We start from the raw sequence: 16,685 nt of genomic DNA, 5'->3' as shown, positions 1-16,685 counted from the left end.
CGACGAAATTTAACAAAGAATACGTGAATATTGATGTCCAACATTAAACCTAAACCGTCCTAGTCCAGCTATGATATTTATTTATTTTTTTATATTTTTTTTAGATATTGTCAGGAGGGCGCTACCATCTATTCTATACTGAATTATTAGATTAGTTCCAATTTTTGCCACGACAACCTTAAAATTATAACATTTACAAGAGGGCGCAACTGTGAATACTGGGTTGCAAGTTTTTTATTTTTGCCACTTGACGTTTTAGAATCGTTGGAATATATATTTTTTTTTTATGTGATATAGCGTTTAATAGAAAAACACACCATAGGCTGGGTTGCACCATCTTACTTTAACAAACGTCAAGTCAGTCGAACTCCATACAAAAACACCGGCTATGGTTATAGTTACGATTAAAGTAAGGTGGTAAAACGGCCTTAAGGACATAGCACACTCATCGACCCGGAAAGGGATCGTAACCGTATCAACTCGAGGCGGTCAGTATTCTTTGTATGAAGCTCCATACTGCAACGCACACTTATCCGCACCGTAACGTAAACGCCTCGCCTCGCGGTTGACACCGCGCGAAAGGCGATGCGGTGTTGACCCCTTTCCGAGTTGATAAGTCTGCTATGAGCCTTATATACGGCGCTTCTTCTCAGCACTTGCCAAATGTTGGTCTCGAAGCGCTGGTAGGGTAAAAAGATTATGAGACATTAGAGGCTCCTTAAGAGCAAAATAACGATTTGTAAGAACTATTTATTAGTCTAAACAAATAAAGACATTTTGACTTCGACTTTATTATCGTGAGGTTCATACCTGCGATCGGGTCTGTATTCAATGGAGTGAAGGTGGGCCTCATATTCCTGATTCGCTTCATGGTCTGCCGGCCGTTGGAATCCGTATAGAATACGCCGTTGTTCTCTAGGTTTGTTGAGTATTTTATGAACACCTCTTTACCTGTGAAAATAATAAGTTATTTATCTATTACTTAATTACTTAATATTATAAAGCTGAAGAGTTTGTTTGTTTGTTTCCTACTTGAACGCGCTAATCTCAAGAACTACCGGTCCGATTAAAAAAAATCTTTCAGTGTTAGATAGCTCATTTATCGAGGAAGGCTATAGGCTATATACCATCACGATACGAGTAATAGGTGCAGAGCAAAAATGAAAAATGTTGCGAAAACGGGTTTTCACGCGTACAAAGTCGCGAGCACAGCTAGTTTATTTAGAAAGCTGCTTGACTTGAAGGCTTACAGAGATTACAAAGCGCCAATAAATTATACAATTCAAATAATATCTATACTTATAATAAATCTGTAGAGAGGTCAATTCTGTACATGAAATATATTTTCAAAATAACTATCAGGGGGTGATTAGTGATCGGTACTGATGCCAAAAATGCAATCAGTAAAATTTTTGTCTGTCTGTCTGTCTGTCTGTCTGTCTGTCTGTCTGTATGTTCCTTATAGAAACAAAAACTACTTGACGGATTTTAACGAAACTTGGTACAATTATTCTTCGTACTTCTGGGCAGGTTATAGGATACTTAGGAATTCCCACGGGCACGGGAATTAGCGGGAAAATCCTTTTGTATGAAAAATCTAAACTGCTTAAGTTAGACGCTTGAAATTTGGCATGCAGGTACTTTAGTAAACTCAAAGCTTAGTTACAACAGGATATTGCAAAATTCCCACGGGAACGGGAGTTAGCGGGAAAAAACATTTGTATGAAAAAATCTAAACCGCGTAAGATAGATGAAGGGGGTAAAACGGGATCCACGCGTACGAAGTCGCGGGCGGCCGCTAGTAAATTAATAATATACTACATATTCCTGTGTAAATAATCGAGACACGATAGATATTATTTTTACGCCATCTTAAACTACCGCTTGGGGATTGAAGCGTTAATTTCTTCAGTTTCTAAGGAAATTATATTTTTTATGAGCATTCGGTAAAGAAAACGAAAATAAAAACTGACATAGTTGTAGTCAACATAGTTATTGAGTAATTTGAAAAAAAAAAATCATGTTACACGTCTAACGCATAACTGAGTCAGACCGGCAAGCGAAAGGTCGTGGGTTCGATTCCCGCCTTAGGCAGTTCAATTTTTTCAAGCTAATTTATAATTTAGTTTGAGTAGCAACTGTAAATGCTAAGAAAGCTGATCCCTGGACAGGCATTGACTCACTTACGCGCTAAGTCTATATTTTATCTCTTACCTAACCCATCTTCCACGGATACAGGCCCGACCATCCAGTCCACTTCCAACACAGAACTATTGGCATACAACCTCACAACGTACGCCGCATAATCTGCAAGCTTGCAATGATACTCATAATGCAATCCAGTCTTATACACAGTGACATTAAAAATATCGTTTATTTCTTCTTGCTTTTCATCCATAGTTCTGAATAAATATGCCCCTGGGGAGTTCATTTTTTTATCTTTCTTGTCGGGGTCGTCGGATACGTAGAAAAACATTTTTATGTCCAAGTGTATTTTGACGCCGTTCGCTAAAAGCACGCTGTAGATGCGATTCTTACTGTCTAGGTTTACTCGGATGTACTGGAAGGAAGAAAAAATAGATATTAAATAAACTTTTCATTGAAAAAGTGAACAAATAATACATGGTGTAATTTTTTAAAGCCTGGTCCGTGAGCACGTAGAATTTTGTCCAATGACCCCAAGCTGCCCATCCCTATCGCTCGCGCGTAATTATGTTGCTGTCGCGCTCGCACACTCACTGCGGGCGCCCGTCGCACAGTCGCGACAGCAATATAATTACGCGCGATAAATTCTACGACTCTACGTGCTCACGGACCAGGCTTTAGTTGACCTAAAAAAATGGATATTGAACCTACTAAATAATTTTCCTACAGAACCAATATCAAATTCTGAGAATAACAAAATTTGGTCCCCATAATCTGTTTGCTGATGGCTTTAAATCAGCCCTTTTATTTGGTCTAAGAATTTCACCCTGTATAATAAAAGCTCGAGGGTCGCTAGTTCAATCTCCAGACTATTAATATTGTGGTAACTCCTAATATGAGCATGTATGTAATTAAGCTAATTCAGATTTAGAGAGATTAACAGGGGTAGTTCTGATTCGTTTGCGACAAATTAGGACTCTTTTTAACTGAAACATCCGTGTTTTTGCAGGATCCCGTTTAGTCAAAAAAGTGCAAAAAATTCCCGCTTAGTGCAAAAAATTCCCGCTTAGTGCAAAAAATTCCCGCTTAGTGCAAAAAATTCATTACAATTTGGAATTCGAATTTCAACACACACCTGTGTGTTCACACGTTAATCTACGAAGAACATCATCATCATCATTTCAGCCACAGGACGTCCACTGCTGAACATAGGCCTCCCCCAATGACTTCCACATCGCCCGGTTGGTAGCGGCCTGCGTCCAGCGCCTTGCTACCTTTATGAGGTCGTCGGTCCACCTTGTGGGCGGAAGATAGAACAGAACTCACCTTATTATTAAAATACGGATTCCTACTATCTTTTGGTATATACCCTTTAGGCGAAACATGTTTGTATAAATCTCTGTTTATATCCTCTTCATCTTCCGACTCTGTCTTCCTCGTAGTCCTACTCACTCTCTCCGTAGTTCTCTCTGTAGTTTCTGTAGTTGTTTTTGTAGTTATACTTTCTGTAGTTGAAGATACGGCTTCAATTCTACTCTTGGGAGTGAGGACTCCAGTGAAACGACTTTCGTAGTCTATTTTGCTGACATTTCCAAAGACTATCTTGGTTTCTAATCTAGGAGTGGTGGATTCGTCATATTCCATGTATTCAGGTTCGTTTTCTCCAAATAAAGTAACGTCGTCGGTGGAAGGATTGGTTTGCCTGACTAGGTATTTTTTTGGCTTATTCTGGTTGATTTTCTTGATTAAAGAACGCTTTGGACGATCCCAGCCTAGGGTGGACTTTTGGATGCAGTATGACCTGGAAAGTTTATGATCATTTGAAATTTCACATAGCGTGGTTTAGCCCCCAAAAAGGTGTTTTCTATCTATAATAATAAGTATGTATTAAAAAAAGAAGAATTAAGTACGTTTATATCTGTTGTCTAGTACCCATAGTAAAATCTTATCTTTGCTTAGTTTGGGACTATAACGCAGTGTTAACGTCTAGGATATTTATACAGGGTGTTTGGTAGAACGTTAGACAAACTTCGTGGGTGTATAATAGGTAAGGTCATTTTAAGAATACAAGTTTTTTTTTATCCACAACGAGGAAGCTCTTGGCCCTTATCTCACCTGATGGTAAGTGACGATCAGGCCGAAGGTGGAAGCGAGCTTCACCCGGAATCCTCAACCACGGAGGAACTGGCTATCGTACCTCTAACTGCCGGAACACAACAATGCTGTTAACATTGTTGTTATGGCGACAGACTTAGGTAAGATGGTGGTAGCTAGCCAGGCGGACTTAGAACAAGCCCTACCAAACCGAACAGAAAAATCTGCCCCACTGGGAATCGAACCCGGGACCTCTGCGTCTGAAGCAGGTGGTCTAACCATTAGACCACAGAGGCGGGTAAGTTCGCCCATTTGGCCCTAAGTGAGATTTTGTTGGTATTGAATAGGATCCGAAACAACTGGGCCGATTTGAAAAATTCTTCCACCATTAGAATCCTACATTATTTTCGATAAACATACACGGTACGAAATTCGTCGGGTCAGCTGGACTTTTTAATAAAGAAAGTAAAAGTAAGAAATACCACCAACCTGAACCCCATAGGGGGTATGTCCTCCGCGTAAAATATTAATTCGTAGAAAGCCCGCGTTTTCCTTGCGGGGTGCCGTCGCACGTTATCTGGGATGGGAGCCATCGCTGCCCTGACGGTTGTGCCTGGAACAAACATTAGACTATTTGACGCCATTCCCCATTTCCCAATTCGAAACCACACATTTTTTTAAAAGACACTTCATTCTGGTCTTAAAAAGTTCATCATCATCATCATCATTTCAGCCACAGGACGTCCACTGCTGAACATAGGCCTCCCCCAATGCTTTCCATGTTGATCGATTGGTAGCGGCCTGCGTCCAGCGCTTCCCTGCTACCTTTACGATGTCGTCGGTCCACCTTGTAGGTGGACGTCCCACGCTGCGTTTTCCGGTACGCGGCCTCCATTCCAGAACCTTTCTGCCCCATCGGCCGTCAGTTAATTAATTTAAACTTAAAAAGTTAATTAATTTAAATTACCTGTCATATTAAGATTTTTGGTTGCATTGTAATTGAAAAAAACCGGCCAAGTGCGTGTCGTGGTGTCACGCGCAGTGTAGGGTTCCGTAGTTGTCCTTCGTTACCACAATATTATATTTCAGAAACAACCAATTACTTTATCTAAAGTCACTTTTAATATTTTCTTTAGGTATAATTTATTTAAGGAAAACGACTATCACTCTTAAACTAACTGATCTATCTTAACCGCTATAGTTTTCCTTGAAAGTTCATAAAAAGCAAAAAAAAATATTATCATGATTTTTTTCAGATTTTTCAAGCCAACAGTTTAGTTTTTACAGGGGGGGAAAAATGGGCACTTTAAACTTTAACATTTTGCAAACGGATCCCTAAATCGTAAAATGGTCTTAGAAACCCCTAAGTCATTTTAAAAGACCTATCCAACGATACCCCACACGATGGGGTAGAAGAAGAAAAAACAATTCATTCCCACCAGAGGCGGGGCAAGACCTAAATTTGGTGTGGGCAAGACAGATTTCGCGAGGCCTTGTTCTGTGGCGACTAGGGCTTGAATACCGGAATTCTGGAATTTCGTAACTCCGGAATTCCGGATAGGTTTTTTGCGATATTTCAATTCCGGAACTGAAGCCAATATCGTATTCGGATATTGAAATTTTTCATAAATTATTTTAAGTTTTCAAAATGATTTTTATCCAAATCGGTCCTTCTATAAGGAAGTCCTCGAGACAGTCATGTATTCGCAATTTTATTACTAATAGTATTAAAGAGGCGATAGAGAAGAATCAAAGCTCCAAAATGTTCGCAAGAGACAACTCTAGCAAAGCCAGCTGACGAAGCTAAAGACAGCGGACGGTAATGTAACATCAACAAAGGGTTCTGGGAGAGATCGAAAAGTTTTTATGGACAGCTATATACCACGGTCACCTAACCTGTTAATAGCTCAACCACAGGATAGTTCCACCAAGAGCTAAGCTAACTCGACAATATATCGAAGATATCCCGGACATCAGCCTATACGAGATTAGGATGGCTCTCATACAACTAAAAAACAACAAGGCACCGGGTGATGATGGAATAACCTCGGAGCTTCCTGATCGCGGCGGGTGGAAAACCGATACTGAAAGTCCTTCAGAGACTCTGTAACTTCGTCTTCTCCAGGGAATAATGCCAGAGGCATGGAACAGAGGCGTAGTGGTGTTTTTCTTCAAGACAGGGGTAAAAGCCTTATTAAGGAATTACAGGCCCATCTGGGTTCTGAGTCATGTCTACAAGCTGTTTTTGAGAGTCATCACGGATAGTCTCGCGCGTAGGTTCGATGACTTATAGCCTCTCGAGGAAGCCGGTTATCGAAAAGGTTAACAGTACCATATACCACATCTATACGCTACGGCAGGTTATACAGAAGACCGAAGAGTCTAACTTGCCATTATGACTGGCGTTCTTGGACTATTAGAAGGTCTTTGAGCCTGGCTGAGCACGAGGGCGATTCTATATTACGTTATAATACATTATAAAGGAAACAAACATTATATAGGAAATTATAAAGTTTGTAGTTCGTTCACCAGGGAGTCTGCTATTAGAGGGGGGTCACTCATATTATTAAATAATCAATTTAAATACAAGGAAAGAAAAGACATTGTCTCACTCTCAGTCGAACGAACTATAGAACTTGCGTGTGCAGAGCTAGAGCAGTATATAATTGTAAGTGTGTACAAGCCCCCATCTGCAAATTACCAATTATTCGAATCCACTATGGAGGAGGTCTTAAAAAAGGTATTTAAATCAAATAAGAGAGTAGTTGTATGTGGAGATTTTAATATAGATTTATTAGATAATACTCAATATAAAATAAGATTCTTAAACCTTTTTAAATCTTTTAATTTATCACATCTTTTCAATGAGCCTACTAGAATCACTCCAACATCAGCTACTTGCTTAGATAACATTTTTTGTAACTGTGATATTCAAAGTAAATCAATAATTAATTGCCTTAGTTCAGATCATAGTGGACAATTGGCCACATTTGAACACCATCATGTCCCTAGTACAGTGGATGTTGTTTGTAGGCCAATAACAACTAACCGAATTGAAAAATTTAAGAAAAATATTTGTGATGGTATTGATAAACTTATATTAGATGACAATAATGTCGATCAAATTTATGAGGATCTATTCAGTGTTGTGAGTGAGGAATTCAAAACCACATTCCCACAGAAAAAGATCCGAATAAATTCTGTTAAATGTAAATTTGATGACTGGGCTACAACTGGCATTCACAAGAGTAGAAATAAAATGTATGAATTATATAGTCTTAAAGCCGATACGCAAGATCTGAGTGTTATAGAATATGTTAAAAATTACTCAAAAATATTTAAAAAGGTTTGTTTGGCTGCTAAATCAAATCATCTTCGAAACATGATTTTAAATTCTAATAATAAAGCTAAGGCTACGTGGAACATAATAAATAAACAAACATGTAAAAATAAATCGAAGGATAACACTTTTTCACTGAAAATCGGAAACGAAATTATAAATTCCGATACAGAAGTTGCAACCACATTTGAGACATTCTTCTCCAATATTGCGTCTGAAACAACTAAAGAACTGAATTCATCACCAGTTCTTGCAGAGTCTCTTTTAAAATCTAATGTCACCGAGTGCCAGTGTCTGCTCCAGTTCAGGCATATAGATTGTAATACAATAATTAAAACCTTTAGAGAATTAAATATGAAAAAAACTGAGGACCTTTGGGGAATCTCCGTCAGTATAATTGGAACAATTATTGACACCATAGCTCCTCACCTTGCATTCATTTTTAATACATGTATTGATCAAGGTTGCTTTCCTAGCTTAATGAAGTTAAGTAAAATAATTCCATTGTTCAAGGCTGGTGACAAATGTGACCCCTCTAATTTTCGACCGATTTCTATTCTACCAGTACTTAGCAAAATTTTCGAGAAAATTATTTTCCACCAACTTCTATCTCACTTCATTTTTAACAAATTATTACACAATAAGCAATTTGGTTTTACGAAAGGTAGAAGTACTACTGACGCTGGGGTAGCACTATTGAAACACGTCTTTGATGCTTGGGAGAGTAAAAAGGACGCTGTTGGTATTTTCTGTGATCTTTCAAAAGCGTTTGATTGTGTAGACCACCAAACCTTACTAAACAAATTGCGACATTATGGTGTTTCGAATAAGTCACTTGATCTGCTGAACTCGTATCTCACAGGCAGAAAACAAAAAGTTTGTATTAACGGAACTGAGTCTTCTGGAGCACCTCTTACTATGGGTGTGCCGCAGGGATCAATATTGGGACCTTTGCTATTTCTTATTTACATTAATGACCTTCCTTACTTTGTAAAAGATCTGTGTGATATTGTGTTATTTGCTGATGACACATCTCTCATTTTCAGAGTTGATAGAGGTAAGGTAAATTTTGACGATATTAATAACACACTCTCACAGGTTCTACATTGGTTCACTGTTAACAACTTATTGTTAAATGCAAACAAAACTAAGTGCATTAAATTTACCTTACCTAATGTGAGACAGGTTTCCACGCAATTAATGGTGAAGAATGAACCATTAAATAGCATAAATTCCACAACATTCCTGGGAATCACTTTAGATGCTAAACTTCAATGGGGTCCTCATATTGAAACTTTGTCAAAAAGGCTCAGTTCGGCTGCTTTTGCAGTGAGAAAGATTAGGCAATTAACTGACATTGAAACGGCAAGGCTAGTATATTTTAGCTATTTTCATAGTATAATGTCATACGGGATATTGTTGTGGGGCTCAGCCGCGGACATTGAAACTGTGTTTGTTCTGCAGAAGAGAGCAGTGCGGGCCATTTATAACCTTGGACCCCGATTTTCCTTGAAAGATTTTTTTAAGGAAATAAACATACTGACAGTAGCTTCACAGTTCATTTATGAAAACCTTTTATATGTCCGCAAAAATATAGAGCAATTCACGAAAAAGAGCGATTTGCATAACTTTAATACAAGAAACAAAAATAAACTTGCCGTTCCAAATTCCAGATTGCATAAGATTGGTAATTCGTTTATGGGAAAATGTATTAAATTCTTTAATAAATTACCACAAAATGTTGTAGAACTACCCATTCATAAATTCAAAGCACATATTAAAAGTACCTTAATGAAAAAGGGCTACTATAAAGTCGATGATTATTTAAAAGATAAAAATGTTTGGGATACGTTACTGCCTAGCTCGCATAAATATTTATAACTTTGTACATTTTAAAGCATGTAAACCTTTGAAAAAGAGGCTGACAATAGTGACTGAGTTTCTTGCGCTGCTTCTTCTCAGCACTGGCCCATTTATTGTCCTGAAGCAGTGGTAGGGTTAATACTGGGACGTGTAAAAGTGCTTTTTTTAAGCCTATTTACAGAAATAAATGAGTTTTAATGAGTTTTAATACGTCGAATCCAACTCGGCTGGGGAGCGTACGAGAAACTACATAACATCTTTTCAACCAAAACACCTCAGTACTCAAAGACGAAAGTCTACAATTAGTGAGTGTTACCAGTAGTGATGACATTATGTTTTGAAAACGTGGCCTCTCACTATAAATAGGCCTTATAATAAGCTCAAAGTTGCACAGCGTGCTATGAAGAGGGCTAATGCTCGGTGTTTCTTTTCGAGATCGAACCAGAAATGTGCAGATTACTACAGTCGCCTGACATAGCGGTCGGATTTGCAAGCTGAAGTGGCAATGGGCAGGGCAAATAGTACGTAGAACAGACGGCCGATGGGACAAGGTCCTGAAGTGGATGCCACATACGTGTACATGTTTGTCGGGTGGCGCTTTCTTTTTTTAACCAACTCCGGAACTAGTTCCGGAATTCCGGAGTTGAGTGCCCAATATCGGAAATCAGTTCCGGAATTGAAAACTATCCGATTTTGCAAGCCCTAGTGGCGACCTGAAGACGGATTTTATGAAATAATAAAAAAAAGGGTCAAAGGTCTATACATTGACAGTTTCTGATTTCTTGATTCAGTGATTATTTTTAAAGGAATATTGCGCCAAAGAATAATGTTCGTCACTTAAAACCGTGTTGTTGCTTAATTTTGTGTCTGATTATGGCTGAATTTGTTTGGAAAAAAATATATTTTTATTTTTAACTACATTGTTTAGCTATCAAGAATTTATATTTAATAGTCAATGTTCGTATTGTGATATTGTCATCTCCACCTTGTATACATTTTTTCAAAATTTTTGATGCGCGAGGCCCCTTGTACCGCGAGGCCGTAGGCGGTGGCCCACGTCGCCTACGCCTTACGCCGCCTCTGATTCCCACTTTACATGTAGGGGAGCTACCCTAAAAAATTTTTTTTACAAAATTTTATTTTGCCGTTTTGTCGGCGTGATTAATATACATACTTCCACAAAATTACAGCTCTCTAGTGCCAATAGTTTCCAAGCAAAACCTCGGACAGACAGACAGACAGACATATCGAAACTATAATAAGGGTTCCTTGTCAGGACAACCCTAAAAAGTGGTTTGAGTTGACAAATAGTGACGTCACTTGCTTGTATTGCCAATATTGCCATACAAAATCTATGGGAGTATCGATTCGACAGTTTTATACTATCATTACTGGATTATTAGTTCCAATTTTTGCCACCTGACGTTACAAAATCGTTTGAACACATAGTATAGAAAAGTAAATAGCTTTTTATATGTATAATATTTACCTCTTGGAGTGTACACTGTGTAGTCGATGGGTTGTATGGGCAGTCTCACGGTTGTACTGACGTTCCATGCCAGGGGGTTGTACACCACTATCTGTAATATAACATCACTTTTGTTCTAGTCTGGTCTGCGAGCACGTAGAATTTTGTCCAATGACCCCAAGCTACCCATCCTTATCGCTCGCGTCGCGCGTATTTATGTTGCTGTCGCGCTCGCACACTCACTGCGGGTGCACGTCGCACAGTCGCGACAGGAATATAGATGCGATAAGGATGGGTAGCTTCAGGTCATTGGACAAAATTCTACGTGCTCGCAGACCGGGCTTTACAAAACAACATATTATTACAATAGGGATGTTTCCTTGGTAAAAAAGCAAGAGCTTGAATTAGTCCGTCGGTTAACTTAAAAAAATACTCGTCACGTATTTTTCAATTTTTCAAACTAATGAAAATTGAAAGAGATTAGTGCGCTAAAGCTCAAAAGAAGCCCGTGACGTCAAGGCGTGCTTATAACTGTAGCACTTTGTGACGTCACGCTGAACTTCAACGCATCGTAACTTCGTGATTACTTGTTTGATTGACAAATGTAAATAACTCACAAAATAGTGAGGGCCTCCGGTGTAAGGGCACCTGGATATGTTGAAATGGCATCTATTGTAGTTGGTCTCTGCTGGACTCTTGCGAAGCACACTGGAAATAATTAAAAATAATACAATCTTTACTGATTAGAAAAGCAAAATAAAGAATGTTCACTAATAAAATAATACAGCCAATCTTGGTAATTTTGGCCATCAGTACATTATCTCAAAATTTGATTGCGAATTTAGTGCTTTTTCGTTTGATTTTTCATATTTCAAACAAGCTTTGTGAATAACCTTACTTGTGTATCCCGGTACGGTTTTTTGCGATAAGTAAGGGTGTTTGCAAAAAATGTATTCATGAAGCAACTAGTGGAAACACTTCTATTAAATAATGCTTGTAATTGAATTGGATCCTGTTTTTATACTTGTTCAGTTTAATGACAAAACCGAATTTCAAATTCGAACGGATCGGGTTTTTTCGGGACACTGTAAACGGGGTGTTCTCGTGAATGTGATAAAACACATATTCTTCTCCGTGTAAAAAAGCTCTAATATCTACTTATGTATACACACGGCCACACTGTTAACTATCCATTTCCGTTTTTGCTCTTGTTCTCATCAAATGGTGATTCTTTGCGATAGAACGAGACGACATGACAGGCTTTCTTTCTTTCTCTCAATGGATAGTTAACACTGTTGCCGATGGTACTTACTTTAACCCGTTCTTTATGATGGTGGTCATGGCCAAGTCGATGACAGAAGCCATCTTGTCGACGTAGTAATCCATGACGTGCGGCCTCAGCGCGCCTGATATGATGTTGTGGTCTTGGAATACTCCTGGAACAAAATAGACAGACGGTTGATAATATAATCAAACGCCCGTATTCATAAACATTACTACGAGGCCTCACAGTGCGCATCGACGCACAGGGTGACACACGAACCAATCACAGAGCTCTATTCAACGCAGTGCGTTCGATTTTCTGCTTCACTTAAGCAAACATCGTTTGTGAATACGGGTGTCTTGTTAAACTTGAGAACTAAAGTCGCTGACATAGCCCGACGGATTAGCAAGCTGAAGTGGCAATGGGCAGGGCACATAGTACGCAGAACTGACGGCCGATGGGGCAGCAAGGTTCTGGAGTGGAGGCCGCGTACCGGAAAACGCAGCGTGGGACGGCCACCCACAAGGTGGACCGACGACCTGATAAAGGCAGCAGGAAGGCGCTGGATGCAGGCCGCTACAAACCGGGCGATGTAGAAATCATTGGGGGAGGCCTATGTTCAGCAGTGGACGTCATTTGCCTGAAACGGACGAATGGTACAAGGTACTTATCCCATACAATATCGCACGTATGACAAATATTTATTAATGTACTTATTTATTCGTTCGTTTCAACCGAATTCTGTCCACTGCTGGACAAAGGCCTCCCCAAGCGACCTTCACCAGATCGTCGGTCCACCGGGTGGGAATGTATTGTCTTTGTACTTACCATTAATCCACGACATATCTTCAAATAACTTGTTGTAGTTTCCCATCCTAGCAGTGACATGAAGTTGTTTGGAGATCTAAAAATAAAAGAAAAATGTTTATAATTTCTCGAAATCATTTAATTCCTTAAAGGGAATTATTATCCAGCTAAATTATCATGTCAAAACTTATGTAATTTTGATTGAAGTATGATTTTTATCAAGTTTTTTTTATTTTGTTTTAAAACTTTACTTTTCGGCGATTTAAATAGTTACATGCCGCATACTTTTTTTTTAATTTACAATGCATTTCTTATGCACTGTCCTCTCCCTAGATTGTCTGCAATACATGTAATTGGTGATAAAACCACCTAAATCATGCCATTTTGCGAATATTTTTGTTGTTTGTTAGGTTTGTCCAAACACTATACTCTAGTAAATATTTAAAGCATAGCTTAAATAAGACCCCTGATGTCTGGAAAAAAATCCCTTACTAGCGATTAGGCCGCCTATTGTGTATCTCTTTTGTTCTTTAAAAAAAAACTCATCAAACTTATTTATTTTTGCAAATAGACTTTTAAAAAGCACTTTTACACGTCCCAATATTAACCCTACCACTGCTTCGGGACAATAAATGGGCCAGTGCTGAGAAGAAGCAGCGCAATAAACTGTCACTATTGTCAGCTTCCTTTTCAAGGGTTTACAGTCTTTAAAGGTTTATAGGTTTTCTTTCTTTTCTTGTCTTGTGCGATTACAATAAAGTGTTTTCTATGTATCTATCTATCTAAATACCTGTAGTATCCTGTGTCCCTCTCTGGCTAAGTACTTGAGAGCGGGACGCGACGAGTACATGCCCGTGGCGTATGACGACTTGTCGTAGGCGAACGGGAAGAAGTCGTCTTGCTTCGTTTGGAGTTTTGGGCTGAAATTATTGATTAATATAAATATACAGGGTGTTAGGTAAATGGGTATATGAGCCGTCACTAGCCCATGTTAACATGGGCATATAAATGGTATGGTTTTCTGTCTTCACCATACCATTTATATGGCCATGTTAACATAGGCTAGTGTCAGCTCATATACCCATTTACCTAACACCCTGTATACATATAACTCAAAGGTCACTGATTGACTGACTGACATAGTGATCTATCAACGCACAGCCCAAACCACTGGACGGATCGAGCTGTTTGGCATGCAGGTAGATGTTATGACGTAGGCATCCGCTAAGAAAGGATTTCACGAAACTTCACCCCTAAGGGGGTAAAACGGGATCCACGCGTACGAAGTCGAGGGCGGCCGCTAGTCTCATTATAAATTGTTTATTTACTTAGTAGGTATTTCAAAAGACTGACGTATACCTACACTAGCTTTTGCCAAAGTAAGTTTTGTTCTGTATTTTTTCCGATTCTACCAAGTTATTGACAACCCATAGAAAAAATTTTGAATCTTTAGACATTTTCAATATGACCTGATGATGATAAATGAAGTACTTACTTCTCCTCGTACACAGCCTTCAGATAGCAGGCGGGGGTGGAATAAAACGCGTTCACCGCCACGCCACCCACCAAGTTGTAGCGGTTCAGGGAGCTAGAACAATAATCTATACTTATAATAAATCTGTAGAGAGATCAATTCTGTACATGAAATATATTTTCAAAATAACTATCAGGGGGTGATTAGTGATCGATACTGATGCCAAAAATGCAATCAGTAAAATTTTTGTCTGTCTGTCTGTACGTTCCTTATAGAAACAAAAACTACTCGACGGATTTTAACGAAACTTGGTACAATTATTCTTCATACTCCTGGGCAGGTTATAGTATACTTAGGAGCAGAGTAGTGAAGGGAAATTTTTGAGAAAACGGGAGAAGTTAATGGTTAAATTTGGAAGGGACGTAGCTTAGGTACCGTAGAGGTGCACTAAGAAAGGAATTCCTGAAATTCCCACGGGAACGGGAATTAGCGAGAAAATCATTTTGTATGAAAAATCTAAACCGCTTAAGTTAGACGCTTGAAATTTGGCATGCAGGTACCTTAGTAAACTTAAAGCTTAGTTACAATAGGATATTGCAAAATTCCCACGGGAACGGGAGTTAGCGGGAATAAACATTTGTATGAAAAAATCTAAACCGCGCCGCGTAAGATAGATGAAAGGGGTAAAACGGGATCCACGCGTACGAAGTCGCGGGCGGCCGCTAGTAAGTTATAGAAAACTAGCGGCCGCGTGTGACTTCGTACGTATGGATCCCGTTTTACCCCCTTAGGGATTTAATTTTGCAAAATCCCGTCTTTTAAAACCTACGTTTTAAAAGGAACCCCCATGCAAAATTTGAAACTCCTAGCACTTGTAGTTTCTGAGATTTCGTGATGAGTCAGTGACCTTTCGCTTAGATTCATCATTATCATCATCATTTCAGGTACAGGACGTCCACTGCTGAACAAAGGCCTCCCCCAATGACTTCCACAATGACTGGTTGGCAGCGGCCTGCGTCCAGCGCTTTCCTGCTACCTTTATGAGGTCATCTTGTGGGTGGACGTCTCACGCTGCGTTTTCCGGTACGCGGCCTCCACTCCAGAACCTTGCTGCCCCATCGGCCGTCAGTTCTGCGTACTAGTGCCCTGCCCATTGTCACTTCAGCTTGCTATTTCGTCGAAACTTACCCGATGAGTTTGTCGATGTTAGCGAACCATACACTAGCATCGTAGTACCCCCATCGCTGCCCCATCATCACCATCACGTTGCGGGTGGTATAGTATGGCGCCTGACGAAACTGCACGCTTTGGAGGAATACGTTCACCTGCGGAGGAGAATGGACCTTATTGTATGTGCCATAAAAACTACTGGGTCCCTGCTATAAAATAGAAAAGGCTTGACGGAACTGCACGCTTTGAAGGAATACGTTCACCTGCGGAGGAGAATGGACCTTATTGTATGTGCCATAAAAACTACTATATCCCTAGGGCCTTGTATAAACTAGAAAAGCAGACTTCAATGTACTGAATCACATGATGTCGTGCCCTGCGTGCCCAAACAACTGCAAGCAGGAAGATTTAATGAAGGCTACTGACAACGCCACTCTTGTGGCGGAGTTTTGGGCTGACGCTGTGTAGGTTTGTTGTCGACACGACAAGAAGAAGAGTGTAAAACTACTACTAAATAGGCAGCTATTGTCGATATTCAACTAGCTCACACGCGTTTCGCTCTTTTATAATGCAAATAGCTAGGGATTGGAATTCGCTATTTTTCGAACACTATAGCTATAAGCATCTTCAAGGTGAGAGCGAATAGACATTTGAAGGGCAAGTTCGTACCACCAAAAAAGTGCATCACTTAACATGGGATTGGGGATTACGGTCGGCCGCTTTATTCTGCATGAAAAATCCATTCTTTCAACTACTTCTCCTACATACGTCTCTCGTTCTTCCGTATTTTATTTGCGGATCTAGATGAGTTTTTTTTTATTGACGATTCACGTCTAATAGGACGCCGAAAAAAAAATACAATTAGGTATTTGAAACGAAAAATCAAATAACAAGTCCACATTACCCGTTCCCTGACGTTGGTAAAGTCGTCAGTAGACGTGATGATGAGCGGGTCGCTGCACTGTGTCCCGAAGCAGAACCCTGGCGGCGACCAGTAGCCGTCGAACAGCTTGTGCGTGTAGATGTCTGTCTCCGCTCCTGTAGGGTTTTGAGAGACCAT

General features: G+C 39.6%; 1 protein-coding gene across 1 annotated transcript; it reads right to left on the bottom strand.

Moving 5' to 3' along the window:
* Window positions 1-1,877: 1,877 nt before the first annotated feature.
* On the bottom strand, window positions 1,878-16,685 carry LOC135085228 (lysosomal alpha-mannosidase-like). The gene is made up of 12 exons (XM_063979984.1): window positions 16,530-16,685; window positions 15,644-15,780; window positions 14,477-14,569; window positions 13,772-13,901; window positions 13,003-13,078; window positions 12,223-12,346; window positions 11,528-11,618; window positions 10,932-11,022; window positions 4,729-4,852; window positions 3,472-3,946; window positions 2,215-2,560; window positions 1,878-1,915 (listed from the first exon to the last, which is right to left on the bottom strand). The coding sequence occupies exons 1-12, from the start codon at window positions 16,683-16,685 to the stop codon at window positions 1,878-1,880; spliced, it is 1,881 nt and encodes a 626-aa protein (XP_063836054.1).

Source organism: Ostrinia nubilalis, chromosome 28 (assembly GCF_963855985.1).
Source record: "Ostrinia nubilalis chromosome 28, ilOstNubi1.1, whole genome shotgun sequence".
Lineage (NCBI taxonomy): Eukaryota > Metazoa > Arthropoda > Insecta > Lepidoptera > Crambidae > Ostrinia > Ostrinia nubilalis.
This window is presented reverse-complemented; position numbering and strand designations above follow the sequence as displayed.